General features: G+C 40.2%; 1 protein-coding gene across 2 annotated transcripts; it reads left to right on the top strand.

Annotated features, from left to right (window-relative positions):
• Positions 1–2,090: 2,090 nt before the first annotated feature.
• Positions 2,091–15,741, top strand: CUNH3orf33 (chromosome unknown C3orf33 homolog). Of its 2 annotated transcripts, none has more exons than XM_032852567.1 (5): positions 2,091–2,210; positions 4,774–4,833; positions 9,169–9,316; positions 10,329–10,489; positions 15,031–15,741. In XM_032852567.1, exons 1-5 carry the CDS (start codon positions 2,097–2,099, stop codon positions 15,427–15,429), a joined length of 882 nt encoding a protein of 293 aa, XP_032708458.1. In that variant the 5' UTR covers positions 2,091–2,096; the 3' UTR covers positions 15,430–15,741. The 2 variants fall into 2 exon arrangements, with proteins under 2 accessions (XP_032708458.1, XP_032708459.1); XM_032852568.1 differs by having other exon boundaries at positions 2,178–2,239.
• Positions 15,742–17,723: the final 1,982 nt, after the last annotated feature.

Raw genomic sequence — 17,723 nt, 5'->3', positions numbered from 1 at the left:
TTGCGTTGAATAAACCTCCGATCTCCAAGGTCTCTTGAGTGCCACTTGGTTCTTCTGCCAGAATCCAGTTCAGATTCTGTAACAAGATCAAGAGTCAGATGTTTAACTGACTAAGCCACCGAGGCGCCCCCAGTTAATTTTTTTTTAATTACCATTCCATATAGTTAATATCAAATCTTTAATGAAAGTCTAATACAGTCTCAGTCTTTGTGTTCATGGTATTGTGGGAAATTGAGGGGTGGGCAATGAACCTAAGTGTGGCTTTCGTGCATACCTCTCTAGTCATATAAGCAACATATCCACTGAGTTCTCAATGGTCACCAGCAACAAAAGGGGCAGGGGTCCTTGGTGAAGCTACCCCAAGAAAATGTTAAATTTCTCAGTCTGCAGAAATCCTGGGGCAGGAGCTACCCTTCCCACATCAATGGTTAGTGGGATGATGCTGAAATATCGAGAAGGACACTTTGAGATATCTGGAAGATTCAGAAACACCAGGTGGCTGATAATCTAGGGTATAGAAAAGAAGACCTTGGGGTAGAAAGTAGGGAAAATGAACAGAGCACTGTCTTCGACTTGAAGAATGAGAGAGAACAGAAAGAACATTGAAACAGCAAAGGAAGACTTGGGAACAGAATTACCCCTGAAGAAATCTTATTTTTTTCTACTTATTAACTAAAGCTATTCAAAATCTCTTAATATACAGAACCTTTGTTTTTATCTGAAATAGTAATTAGGGACTTAGATAGTATATTTTTTTAGCTGGATTTTCCCCAATATTATTTGTGTGCCCCCTCACTGGAGATTTATAGGGATTTATGTGTGCTAGCTGATTGCCTTTGTGGGAGGCAGTGTTGTGGTTAAGTGCACAGACTGAGCCAGCTGGCTGAGTAGAATCCCCGCACAATGGCCCAGCTCACCACTTCTTGGCTGGGTGACCTTAGCTACTGGCTTACTCACTCCACATACTTACTCTTTAAAATTGGGCTTAATAATAGTGTCTGTCTAATAAAGTTGCTGTGAGGATCAAAGGAGTTAATACATGAAAACTATTTAGAATGGTGCCTGGCACATAGTTAGATCTAAGTCTTAGCTGTTACTTATTTTCTATTAGATGTACTACTGAGGCACTACATTCCTTGAAGTTACTACTCAGTGTGTGTTAGGAATCCAACGTATTTCATTTTGACTTCTAAGGTAATATGTGCATAAGGTAAAAAAATTTCCAACGGTATACTTGCACAGTCCAATATCATAGCCGCTAGCCACACGTGAATATTAAAATATTTCCATCATTGCAAAATGTTCTATTAGAGCTGGTAGATAGTTAAACCTCCCAACCATTGCTACCCGAATCCCTCTCCCCAGGGGCAATCACTGTTGTAGGTTCCTTGCATAGCTTTTGCATAGCTTTTCACACACACACACACACACAATTTTTTACACAAATGTTACCATATCATTACATTGTCCTGCATCTAAATGTAGTTTAAAAATATACTAATTTATACTACTAGTAATATCCTAAATATACTAACATAGCTTTCTACATTTAATCAGTTAACAGTTCGACAATTTAGAGCACGTGATATTAGGGTTACAAAGCAACCGTGCAAACTTGAATGCACGATTCAGATATATTAAGCATCTTGTTGTATCTGGGAACAAGTGGAAGTACTACTTCAGTTTCCTTTCTGCATTGCAGATGCGGAACCCACTCTAAGGTTGGGTTAACTGAAGTCACGAACTAATCATCTCGCCTCCCCACCAGCATCGCTGGGAAGCCTTTAGCCCCCCCGCCCCTACTCCGCACAGACGTCCAGCGCGGCGGAAACCCCCTGCATAAATGCTGGGGTGGGGGGTCACTGTCGCCAGTCTCCGACTCAGCGGGGGGCCCGTCCACAGGCGACGAGGGAGCCCATAGCCGCCGTCAGTCCACTCCTGGGGGGCTTGTAGGGGGGACAAGGGCCCGGTTGTCGGTAGGCGCGCTGGGCCCCCACAGGCCGGGGAGCCTGGATCCGCGCGCTGCGCCCTAGGAGCGCGGCGCCCCCTGCCGTCCGCCGGAGGAGCGCGCCGCTGGCTCGCGGGAAGCCGGGAACATGGCGGGGCGGACTGTGGCCCCGGCCTCGCCGCCGACGGACCGGGACGGAGCAGCGCCCAACGTGGTGGCGCGGGTCTCGCAGTGGGCCGATGACCACCTGCGTCTCGTCCGGGTACCGGAAACCAGCCGGCCGGGCAGGCGGTGGGCACAGGGCCGCGCGGAGCGAGCCTGAGGGAGGCGGGCTGCGGGAGGCCGCGCGCAGTGGAACCGTGGGGGCCCGGGCGGGGCGGAGGGCCGCTTCGCCAGGATAGCGAAGGACGGGCGGCCGTGGGGGGGGGGAGTGCGATCCGATTGGGCTGGCTGCGTGGGATGGGCGAGGCGGGCCAAGGAGGCCACCTCTGCCGAATTACTGCTAGGACCGTGGTGGGCCCCGGGGACACCTCAGAGATAAACGCAGCACAGCGTGGGGCGCCAGCACCCCCCCCCCCAAAGCATTTCGGGTCGGCGAGGCACAGGAAACCAAGGGTGGGGGGTGGGCACGTGGTCCTGTAGTCCTTATGTTTCGAATGAAGTGAGAGGGCACTGGAGTTCGACCAAGCGTGGGACATCTTAGGTGACCAGGCGACACAAGATTGTGGCTAGTTCCCCGGGGATGGTGTGATTGATTTGAGGTGGGAGGTAAAGAAAGAGGAAGCAAGGGGTGGACGGTGGTCAAAGTTGCTTCTGGGAAGGAGTTGGGAGTCAGTGATTTGTTGGGGAAATCTGGCGGACTCTGGACATGTGAACTTGAAGGTGGACGTGGGTGAACCTGAAGATGGTTATTAGAATTCTAAACCAAGTTCTAGATGTTATCTAGGCAACCAGGTATAGGAATCTGGCATTGAAGGGAGATCATAACTGGACATACAACTTTAGGAATGAACCACATAAACCTTAAGCTAGTGTTTTAAGCTTGAATGGCATCTTGGAACGAGTCAGAAGAGTTTCTGAAATCCTAGAATTGAGAACTGGGACCTGAAGGATTCTCTTAACATTTAGAATTTGTGAAAAGGAGGAGGTCAGCAAAGATTGGAAAGAAACAGTGAAGGAGTAGGAGGAAAATCAGGAAAACCAGGTGTCCTAGAAGTCAAGGGAAGAGAATATTTTCAGAGAGAATGAGTAACTATGTTAAATTCTTCTGAGAAGTTGAGTAGGACCATCAGTTTTGCAAAGGCTCTGCAATCATGGCCCACAAGGCCCTGGACCATGGCTGTTTCCTTCCCAAATACAGCTCTTACCCCTAGAATATTGCCTACCACTTAGTAAGTGCTAGACAGGTATGGGTGGCATTAATGAATGATAGATACACACGTGTTAATTGACAAAGCCTGGCTTCTTCCAGTGAAGCAGAATTTGGTGCCTGGGTTGTTTCAAATTAAAAAAAAGACTTCAGTAGATTGAGAGAGGGAACGGTGTTTAAACTGGCATATGGAAGGATGCCTGGGTGGCTCAGTCAATTAAATGTCCACTTTCAGCTCAGGTCATGATCTCAGGGTTCTGGGATCGAGTTCCGCATTGGGCTCCCTGCTCAGCCGGGATCCTGCTTTCCCCTGTCTCTCTGCCTGCCTCTCTGCCTACTTGTGATCTCTGTCTGTCAAATAAATACATAAAATCTCTTTAAAAAATCTTTAAAAAAATTGGCACATGGATACATTATTCCAAATATCCCAGTCACAGGGTGTATCTTTGTATATATTTCCTTTTTTTCCCTACAAATGGGAAATCCACAGAACAAATAAAAGGCATTATGTGATAGTAATTACAAAGTTTTCACCGCTTTGTTTTGTTTGCCTGATGTTTAGAGGAAGATCAGGGTTGGATCTAAGTAGCTTTACTTCAACACTAAGAGCAGTCTTAGCATCTTCATTTCTTTGGGTATATTTTCAGCTTCATTTCTTACTTACCTAGTTGTATTTCTTGAAGGAAAACATGTTAGATTATTGCGCTTGTTGCGGGAGGCTCAGGTTCTTATTTTTAAGTTAAACTTTTTTAGGTCTATTTCAGTGTGTGTGTGTGTGTGTGTGTGTGTGTGTGTGTTTAAGGATTTTATTTGCTAATCTGCTTGACACAGAGAGAGAACGAGCAAGCCAGCAAGCCGCAGGCAGAGGGACAGGGAAAAGAAGGGTCCCTGCTGAGCAGAGATTCCTGTGGGGCTTCTTCCCAGATCGGGACCTGAGCTGCAGGCAGATGCTTAACTGACAGAGCTACCTAGGTGTCCCAGTCTATTTCTAATGAAGCACTTTAAAAACATTGATAAGTTCTTCCCAACTCTTCTCCCACATATACATCTAAAGCATTATATTTTAAGCTTTGGATAGTAAAGTTTTCTACCAAATATTTACATTCCCACTGTAGACTCAGGGTTATGCAAGTTACTGTGGACATTGTTCAAGAAGTATTAGACTGATTCATGCATTTAAGGAATTCATGGTTAAAAGGAACAGTCAATAGAGAACAATACAATATTACATATATAATTACTGTGCGTGCCAGATTGTTTGGGGAAAAAGCAGGAAGATTAATGAGTAGGTGGGCAGTTAAAGTTTGTTGGGAGAAATGCGCCGTTAGTTGAAGGATGCGCCTTATTTGGACAATTAATAGAGAGGTCAGTCTTCTTTTTGGTCCCCTTCCAATGAGTACTTGTACTATTATGAATAACAACTAGTGAGAATTAATCATTTAATCTCTTTCTGAAGAACATCAGCACCGTAATGGCCGTAGCTGGAACAGTGTTACTTCTAAGAAGTGTTCGGATGGTAAGTTAAAAAAATGAAAAAGGCACTATGATAAGCAAGGGACAGTTAATTTCTTCTCACTTGCGGACCATTTTTCTCTCAAGCAGTGTATCATTTTGTTATTCATATTAGAAGTCTTAAATATTATTTTAGAACAACAAACCCGTTTTAAGATCTTGGTTTAAAAGCAACACATCCGCAGGATTGTATGGAAAGTGATTGCCCGCTCTGTATTTCCATAATCACTTTTCTTCATGCTTAAAAAGGAATCTGTAAAGGATTTAGTTGGCTAGAATGCTGTAATCACTAAATTTGCATTTCAGACGTTGTGGCATGTCTCAAAACCGTTTTGTATAGTGGTTTTAGATTATAGTCAAATTATGTCCTTTAGCACTGAATAATTTATACTTTCTCCAATTTGTAGCAATCTGTAAGATCTGTTTAATGAACAGAGCAAAAAGTGTGATGTAAAAAAATAATTTATATTTTCAGTTAGCATATTTTTTGGCCTCTCAGTAATGTTTTAATAATAGATATTATGGAATCCTTTTGACAATTCAGGCTTTGTAAGTTTTTTTAATGTAACTGATTCTTGTCACTGAGTGTAATTGTAGTGTCATGTTACAGTCTGGAATGAGTTTATTGCTTCTGTGTATATTAATGTCTTACATTTATTATCTCTATATTGTTTTATATTATCACTGACTACGTAGCTTTACTGTACTATATAGTACATCTTTTCCAATTCCTGCCTTTTCCCTCTGACTCCAAGGTCAGACTTTTATTCCCCCATTTTTTATTAAGTGTCTTGAACTCATTTTTAACCTTGTATCTAATAATCTAATAGGTTTTTTCTTTTAACACCTCCATGATTTTGTAAGTCATTCACATTTAGCTTATATTTTTAAAGTGGAACTTTTGAAGCTTTAGCTCTTTTCATTTCACTTTTTTCTTTATCTTACAATCTATGTTCCATGACGTTTGTATTTTGAAGGTTTCAAAATTGTCAAAATAGTAAATGATCTGATTAAGAATTTAGGTAAAAATAAGGGGTGCTTGGGTGGCTCAGTCGGATAAGCGTCCGTCTTCAGTTCAGGTCATGATCCCAGGATCCTGGGTTTGAGCCCTGCAGTGGGCTCCCTGCTCAGTGAGGAGTCTGCTTCTCCCTCTGCCCTTCAACCCACTCGTGTTCTCTCTCACTACCTCTCTCTCTCAAATAAATAAATAAAATCTTAAAAATAGAATTTTGGTAAAAATAAATCTGAGGGATTACTTCACTTGTTAGCCCTTAAAAATGACATAAATCAATTATAGATTGTTCTAAGTTATACAATATTAGGTATGTTATTGATTTATGCAAATTACTTATTCATTAATAGTAATTTATATTAGTATGTTATGAAGTTATTCATCTTAGACCATAGTTCTGGTGTCTTTTTTTCTTAGGTTTTATGAGTTTTGAAAATAATGAATAGTGGTGAGAAGAGCAAGCTAAAGAGGTAGAAAAAGAATATTGGAACATTAGGGGGCAAACAATTTTATTGTGTAACAGTTGGAGAACTTTGGCTACAAGTAGGAGAAACCCCATACAGCAGTAGTTTAACCAATTTAAAAGGCTTTTGTTTTCCTCATGTTGAAAGACTTGTGGAGGTAGGATGCTGCTGGCATTGGTCTCTGGGTCAATGACAGAGAGTTTAGGTCTGTATGATTCTCTGTGCCTTTCCTCATGGCACAGAATGGCTGCTGTAACTCCAAATAGCATATTCACGTTCAAAGCAGAAGAAGAGGGAAAAAGAAGGTGCCAGCCACATGTTTTCCTTTTTATTGAGAAAACAGAAGTTTTACCAAAAGCCTTCAGTAGACTTTTGCTTACATCCTTTTATCATATGGCCACCTCTAGGTGGAAAGGAGGTTGGGAAGGCGGTCATTTAGGTTTTCCATCCCTTACAGTACATGATGACAAAATAAAGAGGCTTGGGAATAGATAATGCATTAACCAACCAAAGTCCTGCCACAAAGGGGACCTAATAGCTCCCCTTCAGCTTTCTTTCTGTATTTCCTCCCCTTTTTCCTCCTCCTGAGTTTACCAACCTCTCATATTCTTTCAGCTACTGGTAGATAAGTCCAAATTTCATATTTAAAAAATAAAAAATGATGATTGAGTTCAGTACTGTGCTAAGCACTTGAGATACGTAATTTCATTTAATACTTAAAATAATCATATGAAACAGGTATTTTTAAAAATTTATTTATTTATTTATTTGTTTGTTTATTTATTTAGAGAGTGTGGGAGAGGCGGGGGGGGAGAGAATCTCAAGCAGACTCCCCACTGAGCACAGAGCCTGACCTGGGGCTTGATGCCATGACCCTGAGACCATGACCTGAGCCAAAATCAAGTCAGATGCTCAGCCAACTAAGCCGTCCAGGTGCTCTGAAAGAGGCATTCTTACACCTAATTTTTATGGACAGAGGAGATGGATACTCGAAGAAGTTAAGTAATTCTCATCCAGCTAGTATGTGGCAGAACTGGATTCCAAATTTCATCTTCCTGAATTTGAAACACTTATTATTTTCTTTTCATAGTGTTTCCAGCTTTTGTCTCTTTGCCTTTAGGACACTTCCTTCTCCATCTGAGGCTTAGGGACTGTGTTCTTGTTAGTGGCATCATCTTTCTGCCTCTTCTAGAGAGCAGGATGTTTATCACAAGTTTAGAATTCACTTGCTTTAAGATGTCTCCCTCAGATCTTATTCTTTCCATTTTTGACCCTTTAGCATTTATGACTTTATTTACTTATTTGAGAGAGTGAATGGGGGGAGGGGTAAAGGGAGTGGGAGAAAGAGAATCTTTATCAGGCTCCATGCCCAGCATGGAGCCTGACTCGAGGCTCGATCTCATGACCCTGAGATCATGACCAGAGCCGAAGTCAGATGCTTAATGGACTGAACCCTCCAGGCAGCCGAACCCTTTAGCACTTATACTTTATCTTTTTTTTTTTTTTTAAGACTTTATTTATTTATTTGACAGAGAGAGAGCACAAGCAGGGGTGGTGGCAGGCAGAGGGAGGGGAGAAGCAGGCTCCTCGCCAAGCAGAGAGCCTGATGTGGGGCTGGATCCCAGGCCCCTGGGATCATGACCTGAGCTGAAGGCAGATGCCCAACTGACTGAGCCACTCGGGGGCCCTCTTATATATTGCTTATCTTAAACCTACTTATATATTGCTCTGAAGTTGTATTCTGGTTTTACTTACATTGTTAGTTCATCTCCCAGATAGTGCCTGTTATGTCACAGAAATACAGCACTGAACTTTCTGCTGTTGAGGGATTATTGGATGCAGAAAAGGTAGATGCAAGGGGATCTGCCTTTAAAGGTTCCTCACGTAGATGGTGAATTCGGTGAGAGCAAGGATCATGGGTTCTATTTCAGTTTCTTCCCCTAGCTCCTTGTAATTTCTAAAATTCCAAACACCAAGGCACTCTTAGATCTTTTTATGTATATCCTCAATGAAAACACCTAAAATTAAAAAGGGATAGATATTTAGTAATTGGAGATATCTTTAATGACCCTCTCTACTTCTAAGTCTTCCCTCCCCTGTGCGAGATATTCTTGGTTTTCTCATGTGATGTGGTTTCCAGGCACTTGATCATCTTCTTTCTCATCTTCTAGTTTTGTTCTAGTTTGTTGTTGAAGTCTTTTATGAGATATGGTACGCAGGAGAGCACAGTATATCCCATGAGGGCCTGATCTAGAACGATCTCTTCCTTATTTCTTGTTTGGGATCTGTTCCTTACAATGTTGCTTGGTGTTTGAATTTGGTGGGGAGCAGTGAAGAGTAGAGAGAAGAGGGAGTTTGTACTTTTTTTTTGTAGACTTGTCACACTTTCATTTCATTTTGAGTTCACAATGAACTAAAGTTCTTTATCTTTCTCATATATCCTACAATTAGTTTATTGTCTTCTATCCTACATTAGTTTTGGGGAGTACAGGGGAAGACTTTTATATTTTATCCCATCATCCCAGTTGTCAGGATCTTTTAAAATACTAACTCTCACTTTTAGTATTCATAGTTTTTTTTTTTTTTTCCCAAAAGATTTTATTTTTAAATAATCTCTGTACCCAGTGTGGGGCTTGAACCCATAACCCCAAGGTCAAGAGTTGCATGCTCCACCAACAGAGCCAGACAGGTGCTCCCCCCCAACACTTCAATTAAATCATAAGTAAAATATTAATATAAAATTAAGGACAAAATTAAAAATTTTCAGTGGTTATATCTTCTTGTTAAATGTTTAGATGACAATTTGACATAATTTAAAATGAAAATAATAATAAAATATTATGTTTTTTTTATAAATCAACAGACGTCAAAATTTACAAGTTCTTCAGATATTCCAGTAGAATTTATACGAAAGAATGTTAAACTACGTGGACGATTACGCCGAATAACTGAGAATGGCTTAGAAATTGAGCATATTCCTATTACTTTACCTATCATATCTTCATGGAAAAGTAAGTAGAGTGAGAAAATAACACAACTATCTTAGTATTTGTTAATTAAAAGTCATTTGTAAAATAGCAAAAAAAGTCATTTTAACTTTTAGTAACTTTGTGAGGGAAAGTACAAACTCTTGGCTTTAAATACAAGGGACAGGGGTGCCTGGGTGGCTCTGTGGGTTAAAGCCTCTGCCTTCAGCTCAGGTCATGATCCCAGAGTCCTGGGATGGAGCCCTGCATCGGGCTCTCTGCTCAGCAGGGAGCCTGCTTCCCCCTCTCTCTCTGCCTGCCTCTCTGCCTACTTGTGATCTCTGTCTGTCAAATAAATAAATTGCATCGGGCTCTCTGCTCAGCAGGGAGCCTGCTTCCCCCTCTCTCTCTGCCTGCCTCTCTGCCTACTTGTGATCTCTGTCTGTCAAATAAATAAATAAAATCTTAAAAAAACAAACAAACAAATAAATACAAGGGACTATTTAATTTGGCTTCAGATTCCCCCCCCTCCTTTTTTTATTCCACCATTCAGGATTTCATTCAGGCGTTTATGCATTCTTTCCACAAATAATTGAGCAACCGTTATGTTATGTTGTTGTAATTATGTTGTCATAATTTAAATCTCTTCTCTCTGGAATAGTGATGACTTTTCAGGGCTCAGGCAGCAATGTCACCACCTGGGTTTGTCCAGGCTGTACACTGCACAATTCTGGGGATGCTATTAAGTAGAACCTGCTTCCAGAGGTCATGCTGAGACAGCACTGTAAATTGCCATATATGCATTTGTTTATAATGGCTTCTCCATCCTGTTCTGGAGCTTACTGAAATGGGTTTTTTACATTATTCCATATGTTACATGCTTCGGTTGCTTTAAAAGAAAAGTTGAATACAGATATAAATAGATCTACATTTAGAGAGTCTGGGTGTTTGTAAAGAAGCATAGTATATTTAGTTGTTTTGCGGGGGCATGTGACTTTGAAATTTGCTTTTGCAACATGATATTAAAGCTAGACAATTTTCTATCTAACCCTTTTAGAAGAGCCCTGTGGTGTTCTATTGGTTAAACTGGCAGGAGTAGAACTCACTGAAACTGGGAAGGTGTGGTTACAAAAAGAGTTAAAACCTTCCCAATTGCTATGGTTTCAACTTCTTGGAAAGGAGAATTCGGTGCTCTTTTGCTATCTTCTAGTGAATAAGGTAAGTGTGAAGAAATCATGAGCAGTATTTTATTCTTTTTATTTGTTCAGAACCATCATTAGAATCTTGAATCTACAATGGGACTGAATTTTTGTCTTTCTTAACTGCTACTCATAGTGATCATGTATAGTGAACCAGGTGTTTCATATATACGTTTTGAATATTATTTATATGTTTATTATAAAAAATGGAAAATTAAGAACATGAAAGAAACCTAAAATTATTAATGACTTTGGACATTGCTCATTTGAGGATTATCTTTACACATTTACTTATATATGAGTATAGTGTATCGCCCTTGTTATTAGAAACTGCTTGTTGAGTGAGCCCTGTCAGCTGGAAACTACAAAGAGCAGGGGTGTTTTCTGAAGTAAATAGTGCTCAGTCTCTGAACTGTAAAGTCAAGAATATTTAAGTACTGTTTATGATCTGTAATCAGTCAACTAAAGACTTGGCCTCAGAGTTTTCCTACCATTATGACTGACCATGGCCACTGTGTAACTGGGGATGCTGTGGAGCTTTATCAGTGTCCCTGTGTCTCTGTCCTTAGTCCTTGCAGGAGCCTTACTTCAGGCTTTTGGTGGACGATTACTGAAAAAAGAATGTAGAAAATTAAGTAGATAAAGTGTTATGATAGGTTGAAGTACAGTTTTCTTACTCTTAAAGTCCCTTATTGGAGCACTTGGGTGGCTCCGTCATTAAGCGTCTGCATTCGGCTCTTGTCATGGCCCCAGGGTCCTGGGATCGAGCCTGCATCAGGCTCCCTGCTCAGCGGGAAGCCTGCTTCTCCCTCTTCCGCTCCCCCTGCTTGTTTCCTCTCCTGCTCTCTCTCTCTGTCAAATTAATAAATAAAGTCTTTAAAATAAATAAATAAAGTCCCTTATTTTATAACAAACAAAAATAATCTGAGGAAAAAAATAACCTCACGTTAAAGGGATTAAAATTGTAACCATTTTGAATTCTTAGAGCTTTTTGAACTATTGATAGAAAGCCTGATGAAACCCGTTAATTTCTGTATGTCCGGGTCATATGCAGTTCTTTCAAAATAAGAATTATCCAACACTGATTGGTTGAAGTGTCTTCGAGTTAAAAGTAAGCTGGTAGGGGTCTGTGGCTGGCTCAGTCAATGGAGCATGCAACTCTTAATCTCAGAGTTGTGAGTTCAGGTCCCACCCACGTTGGATGCAGAGATTACTTACAAATAAAATCTTTTTTAAAAAAATAAAAAGTAAGCTGGTAATGCAAAATATATAAAGATGCCAAAGGCCTTACAAAAATATTATGTTCTCCGCACCTGGCTGGCTCAGATGGTGGAGCATGTGACTCTTTTTTTTTTAAAAGATTCAATACTTTTAAAAAAGATTTTATTTATTTATTTGACAGAGATCACAAGTAGGCAGAGAGGCAGGCAGAGAGAGAGGGAGAAGCAGCTCCCCACTGAGCAGAGAGCCCGATGCAGGGCTCAGTCCCAGGACCCTGAGATCATGACCTGAGCTGAAGGCAGAGGCTTTAACCCACTGAGCCACCCAGGCGCCCTGAGCATGTGTCTCTTGATCTTGGAACCATGAATTAGATCTCCACGCTGGGTATACAGATACTTAAAAATAAAAAAAATGTTGGGAGCTTGGGTGGCTCAGTAGGTTAAGTGCCTGACTCCTGATTTCTGCTCAGGTCATGAGCTCAGGGTCATGAGATCAAGGCAGGCATTGGGTTATGCACTCAGTGGGGAGTCTACTTGATATTCTCTCTTCCCTCCGTCTCTCCCCCTGCTGGCCCTTGTGATACATGCTCTCTCTCAAATAAATAAGTAAAATCTTTTGCAAATTTTTTTTTAAAGATTCTGTTTATTTGAGAGAGAGAGCACATGCATATGGAGGGGGGAGGGGCAGAGGGAGACTCAGACTCCTTGCTGAGCTGGGAACCTGACAGGAGGCTTGATCACAGGACCCTGAGATCATGACCTGAGCCTAAGGCAGATGCTTAACTGACCCAGGTGCCCCATAAATAAAATCTTTAAAAATAAATAAATAAATAAATTATAAAAAATAAAAATAAAAATAATTTTTTTAAACTAAGAAAACATTATCTTTGGTTTTAAATTGAGAAGTATATTTTATTTATCCTCAAAACCACCCTATGGAGTCATTGTTTTTACTCCCATTTATAGATGGGACTCAGGGTAACCAAGTGGAAGAGCCCATATTCAACCCAGCTCTTTCTGGCTCCTGAGCTCATACTTCACCTTAAATACTTTAGTTTATATTACTTCCTAGGTGACCCAACTATGCAGTATATGCATGCTGTGGTAATTTGCATTTGTTGAATTTACTAATGTGTGAGATTGAATTTTAGTTATTCTGATTTTGGTTTAAGGGAATGAGCTCTTATAATTTAAAAGGTTGAGAAAAACACAATAAATCCTTTAAGACTGTATTTATTAACTCATTATTATGACCAAAAGTTACTGCATTTAAGGGAAAAAAGGTTACTTTGTTCCTTATGAAAGTCCTAAAAATGTCTCTTACTTGAAACCTGGAGTTTTCGCATTTTTAGAATTTAATTGTGAAGTACTTGACTAAGAAAGTTATTAAATTATTAGTGTTAAAATTACTCTCATTAGGTTAAAATCCCACAAGGACTATATAAATAGCTAAGCAGGATCTCCTTTTTTTTTTTTTTTAAGATTTTTAAAAAATTACGTAATCTCTACACCCAACATGGGGCTCAAACCCACAACTCCAAGATCAAGAGTCTTAGGTCTACTGACTGAGCCAACCAGCCTCCCCAGCAGGATCTCCTTTATACTGTAAATTAGTAGGAAAAAATCCAGTTTCATTTAGAAGTGAGGTTTTCCTTGAAGAAAATTTCCTAAAGGATGAAGATGCAAGGTCCAGTCCTATTTTTCATGTAAAAATTATTTTGTGGTGGGGCACCTGGGTGACTCAGTGGTTTAAGCCTCTGCCTTCAGCTGGGGTCATGGTCTCAGGGTCCTGGGATCGAGCCCCGCATCGGGCTCTCTGCTCGGCGGGGAGCCTGCTTCCCCCTCTCTCTCTCTGCCTGCCTCTCTGCGTACTGTGACCTCTCTCTCTCTCTCTCTCTGTCAAATAAATAGATAATCTTAAAAAAAAAATTATTTTGTGGGAAGTCTTTTAAAAATGTATTTGGGGCACCTGGGTGGCTCAGTGGGTTAAATAAAGCCTCTGCCTTAGGCTCAGGTCATGATTCCAGGGTTCTGGGATCGAGCCCCACATCGGGCTCTCTGCTCAGCGATGAGCCTGTTTCCCTTCCTCTCGCTGCCTGCTCTCTGCCTAATTGTGATCTCTGTCTGTCAAATAAATAAATAAATTAATTAAATATTTTTAAAAATAAAAAATGTATTTACATGCCAGCACCTTCTTACGCACTGGAATTCTGAAACCTAATCTAATAGTTCAGTGATGATTCAGTTCAATTTGCATTTGTGTGCTTTTAGTTTCTTTTGTTATGGCCTCTGTTGTTTTGCTTATTTTGTGTGCTTCTTTTCCCCAAACGTCAAACAAACAAAAACCGCTTTTTATACTTTATTACTTTTACATCTCTTTGGGTTAGAAGACCAGTGAGTTTGTGGGGAGCTGTATGTTACAAAAGAGATAATTAAGATGTGCCAGGTGACTCAGTCAGTTAAGCGGCTATCTTCTGCTCAGGTCATGATCTCAGGGTCCTGGGATCTAGTCCGGGTTTAGGCTCCGGGCTCCCTGCTCCCTGCCGGGTGGGAAGTCTGCTTCTCCCTCTGCCCCTCCCCCTGCTCGTGTGCTCCCGCACTCTCTCTCTCAAATAAATAAATAAAATCTTTAAAAAAAATAAATAAAAGAGGCAATTAACTTTGAACAAGGATCTCTCCTAGTAATGAAATTCTTGGATTTAGTATTAGCTGTTTTAAGTTCTTAGAGAGCCCTTTGCTTTGTTTTTTGGCTTTGGAGGCTAAGTTGCTAAATGACTGATTTTTTTTTTTAAGATTTTATTTATCTGTTTATTTTAGAGAAAGAGAGAGAGAACATGTGAAGGGAAGGGAGAGGCAGAGGGTGTGGGAGAGAGAGAATCTCACAGACTGCACTGAGCACGGAGCCCGATGCAAGGCTAGATATTAAGACCCTGAGATCATGACCTGAGCCAAAATCAAGAGCTGGGTGCTTAACCCACTGAGCCACCCAGGTGCCCCTCTGAATGATGATTAAATTAATTAATTGGTTTATTTTATTTTTTTTAAGATTTTATGTATGTGTTTGAGAGAGAGAGAGAGCGTGAGAGAGATAGCACAAGGGGTGGGGGGAGAGGTAGAGGGAGAAGCAGACTCCCCACTGAGCAGGGAGCCCGATGTGGGGCTCCATCCCAGAACTCTGGGATCACCACCCGAGCCAAAGACAGACACTTAACTGACTGAGCCACCCAGCAGCCCCTGGATGATTATTTAATTTAAATAAATAAATAAATTCAAAATGAAGATGTTGTAGGTATAGTAGCAATTTTCTTTAGTAATTGGTCTGTGTTATTTTTTATTCAAGGGTAGGTATTTTAGTGTGAGTCTGAATGAAGAAATTTTGAGAAGAGGCCTTGGCAAAACTGTTCTTGTTAAAGGGCTAGACTGTGATTCTAAAATCTATTGGACAATTCACAGAAACTTACTTAAAGCTGAATTAACAGCCTTGAAAAAAAGAGAAGGAATATGGAAGGAAGAATCTGAAGAAAGTTATTTGGAAAAATTCAAAGGCTCCTGGAGAGAAATATGGAAAAAAGACAGTTATTTTAAAAAAATTGGATCAGATTTCAATTTGAAAAAAGAAAGTTATTATGAGAAATTTAGAAGGACTTATGACACATGGAAAGACAACATAAATAACTACTCCTTTATACTGAAGTTCAGAGAACTTATGAATCGCATACACTTTCGTAAAAAAGGGTGAACTATTCCAAGGGGTCTGGAGGTGACCCACTCAGAAAAGAGTAAAATATGTAAATATGTAGATGTTTTCATTGAGTTGAAATGGAAATTTCTCTGAATGACCTAAGTTGCAGTCTGATGGTATTTAAATATTTAAGAGATGATTGTTTTAAATGTAATAGAACAATTTAAGCAAGTTGTAATTAATGTAATATGCTTTTAGGAAAAATGAAATACTCTATAAAGTCACCAGGATAAAGGATATATATCTGTAGTGCTAATATTTGAAAAGAGAGTTTAACTGTTGGACACTGTTATTTTCGGCATCCATATTTAATTTTTGTTGAAAGAGAATATTTGTTGACTTTTCCAGTTTTATCAATTTTGGTTACTTGTAATAAATTAACTCTTTATACATCATGCCTGAGGCTACTTTTTTCCCCTAACTGCTTTCTAACTACCTATGAATGTGGGGCAAATCTACACGAGAAGGTCACCTAACCCATTTTTAGTAATAAGGAATGGCTAATTTCTACTTGTTAGATGAAGGGAATAACCCTCCGGACAGAATCATGAGGATAATTATAAGGACGAAAAGCAATGTGCTGAGGATGGCAGCCCCCAAGATAGAAAGAATAGGAATGCTTAGGACATTGTTGAGTCCCTAAAGTAGCCGATCTTTGAAGTATCTTGAATCCCAGTTCCTCATGTAACATGGTAAATTTCTTTGTTTTTAAAGCCAGTTTGAGTTGGTCTGAGGATCTGATATATACATATACTTGCTGCTAAAATCATCCTAACACTACAGGCTTCTTTTATAACACCAGTGATAATCCACGAACATCCGCCATGTCTATAGTAGGTTCTCTTAATGATCTGTGATGCTGACAATGTCAGAGGTACCACACGGTCCAAAGAGTTGACACTTGTTAGAATCAGTCATATAGTGTGAGAAGCTTATTGCCGCTCCCTGACTGCTGGTAAAACATAGATTTCCCAACATTTCCTAATTAAACAACATTTACTTTTAGTAAGGCCTCAAATCTGCCACGGATTTTTGTTCTTGTGATTTTATTTCATCGCCTTTGGGGTAGGATAGGATGTTATATCCTAGCTTTTATTCCCTGGGTCTCATGCCTCAATAGCTTTTCTTGTTTTTTATTTTTATTTTTATTTTTTTTAAATTTTATTTATTTGACAGACAGATCACAAGTAGGCAGAGAGGCAGGCAGAGAGAGAGAGGAGGAGGAGGCAGGCTCCCTGCTGAGCAGAGAGCCCGATGCTGGACTCGATCCCAGGACCCTGAGATCATGACCTGAGCCGAAGGCAGAGGATTTAACCACTGAGCCACCCAGGTGCCCCAATAGCTTTTCTTGTTTTAAAGGGATGTTCTATTTCTCTCAACAGAGAAGTTAACAGAGTACATTTAAAACTAGTTCTGTGGCAAGCTCATGGGCCTGCTGCTTTCCTGGTTTACCTCCCAATGATGTCAGATCTCATCACAGTTATCACTGTAATCAGTTCTGATGACCTCTGCCAATGCAGTCCCTGCAGCATTGTCTTTCCAGATAAGCTATGTGAAAGTGAAGCTGGTACAGGTCTTTTTGTGGACTAGATGAAATGACTTGTTTTAACCTTTGCCTTGATTATAGTTAGTAGGGAAACCATGATTTTAGGGACAAGATAGACAAGAAGAAAAATAGACCAGCGGGAATCCTGTTGTGTGCAGTCACCATTTTCTGAACGTTCTTATTCTCCACTTAGGTAGTAGCAGTATTAACACATACTTGAAGGCTAGGAGGAATCCCATTGGCCAGCAGCTTTCTTCGGGGTCAACAAGGTCTGCTTTTCTGGCTTTTGTCTCTGGTCTTTCTTGTAGATAGCTTGTTTGATCGTCCAAGGACGAGGTGAACTATATAGTTATAGAGGCAAGATCTTTTTTCTATGAGACAGTTATAATAGGGTCATCTGAAAAAAATAGGAAAGTCCTAAATTTAGGCAGAATTTCTGACCAAAGCCCAGGTTTTTTTGCCTTTCTCAAATAAAGGATTTATATCTTGATTTCCTATCTTCAAAACAACGGGATCTATGGCTGCTTTTTTCCCTTGGCCTTCTTTCCTTTCAGTATCCTGGGTATCTAGACCTGTTTATTTTTTTAAAAATATATTTCTATCAAATAAATTTAGTTCTTACTGTTTTTTCTAAATGATTGGATTTTTTTTAAGATTTTTATTTATTTATTTTGACAGAGAGAGAGATCAGAAGTAGGCAGAGAGGCAGGCAGAGAGAGAGAGAGAGAAGCAGGCTCCCCACTGA

Source organism: Lontra canadensis, unplaced genomic scaffold (assembly GCF_010015895.1).
Source record: "Lontra canadensis isolate GAN:19392208 unplaced genomic scaffold, GSC_riverotter_1.0 scaffold6, whole genome shotgun sequence".
Taxonomy (NCBI): Eukaryota; Metazoa; Chordata; class Mammalia; order Carnivora; family Mustelidae; genus Lontra; species Lontra canadensis.
Note: the sequence above shows the minus strand (reverse complement) of the source record. Positions and strands in the feature narration are given on the sequence as shown.

What these genes read in the sequence shown, in the direction of transcription:
- CUNH3orf33 (XM_032852567.1), top strand. Translation starts at nt 2,097, where the DNA reads ATGGCGGGGCGGACTGTGGCCCCGGCCTCGCCGCCGACGGACCGGGAC. An exon ending in ACCACCTGCGTCTCGTCCGG is followed by an intron (nt 2,211 to 4,773) that starts GTACCGGAAACC and finishes CTCTTTCTGAAG; the next exon opens with AACATCAGCACCGTAATGGC. An exon ending in GCTATCTTCTAGTGAATAAG is followed by an intron (nt 10,490 to 15,030) that starts GTAAGTGTGAAG and finishes TTTTTATTCAAG; the next exon opens with GGTAGGTATTTTAGTGTGAG.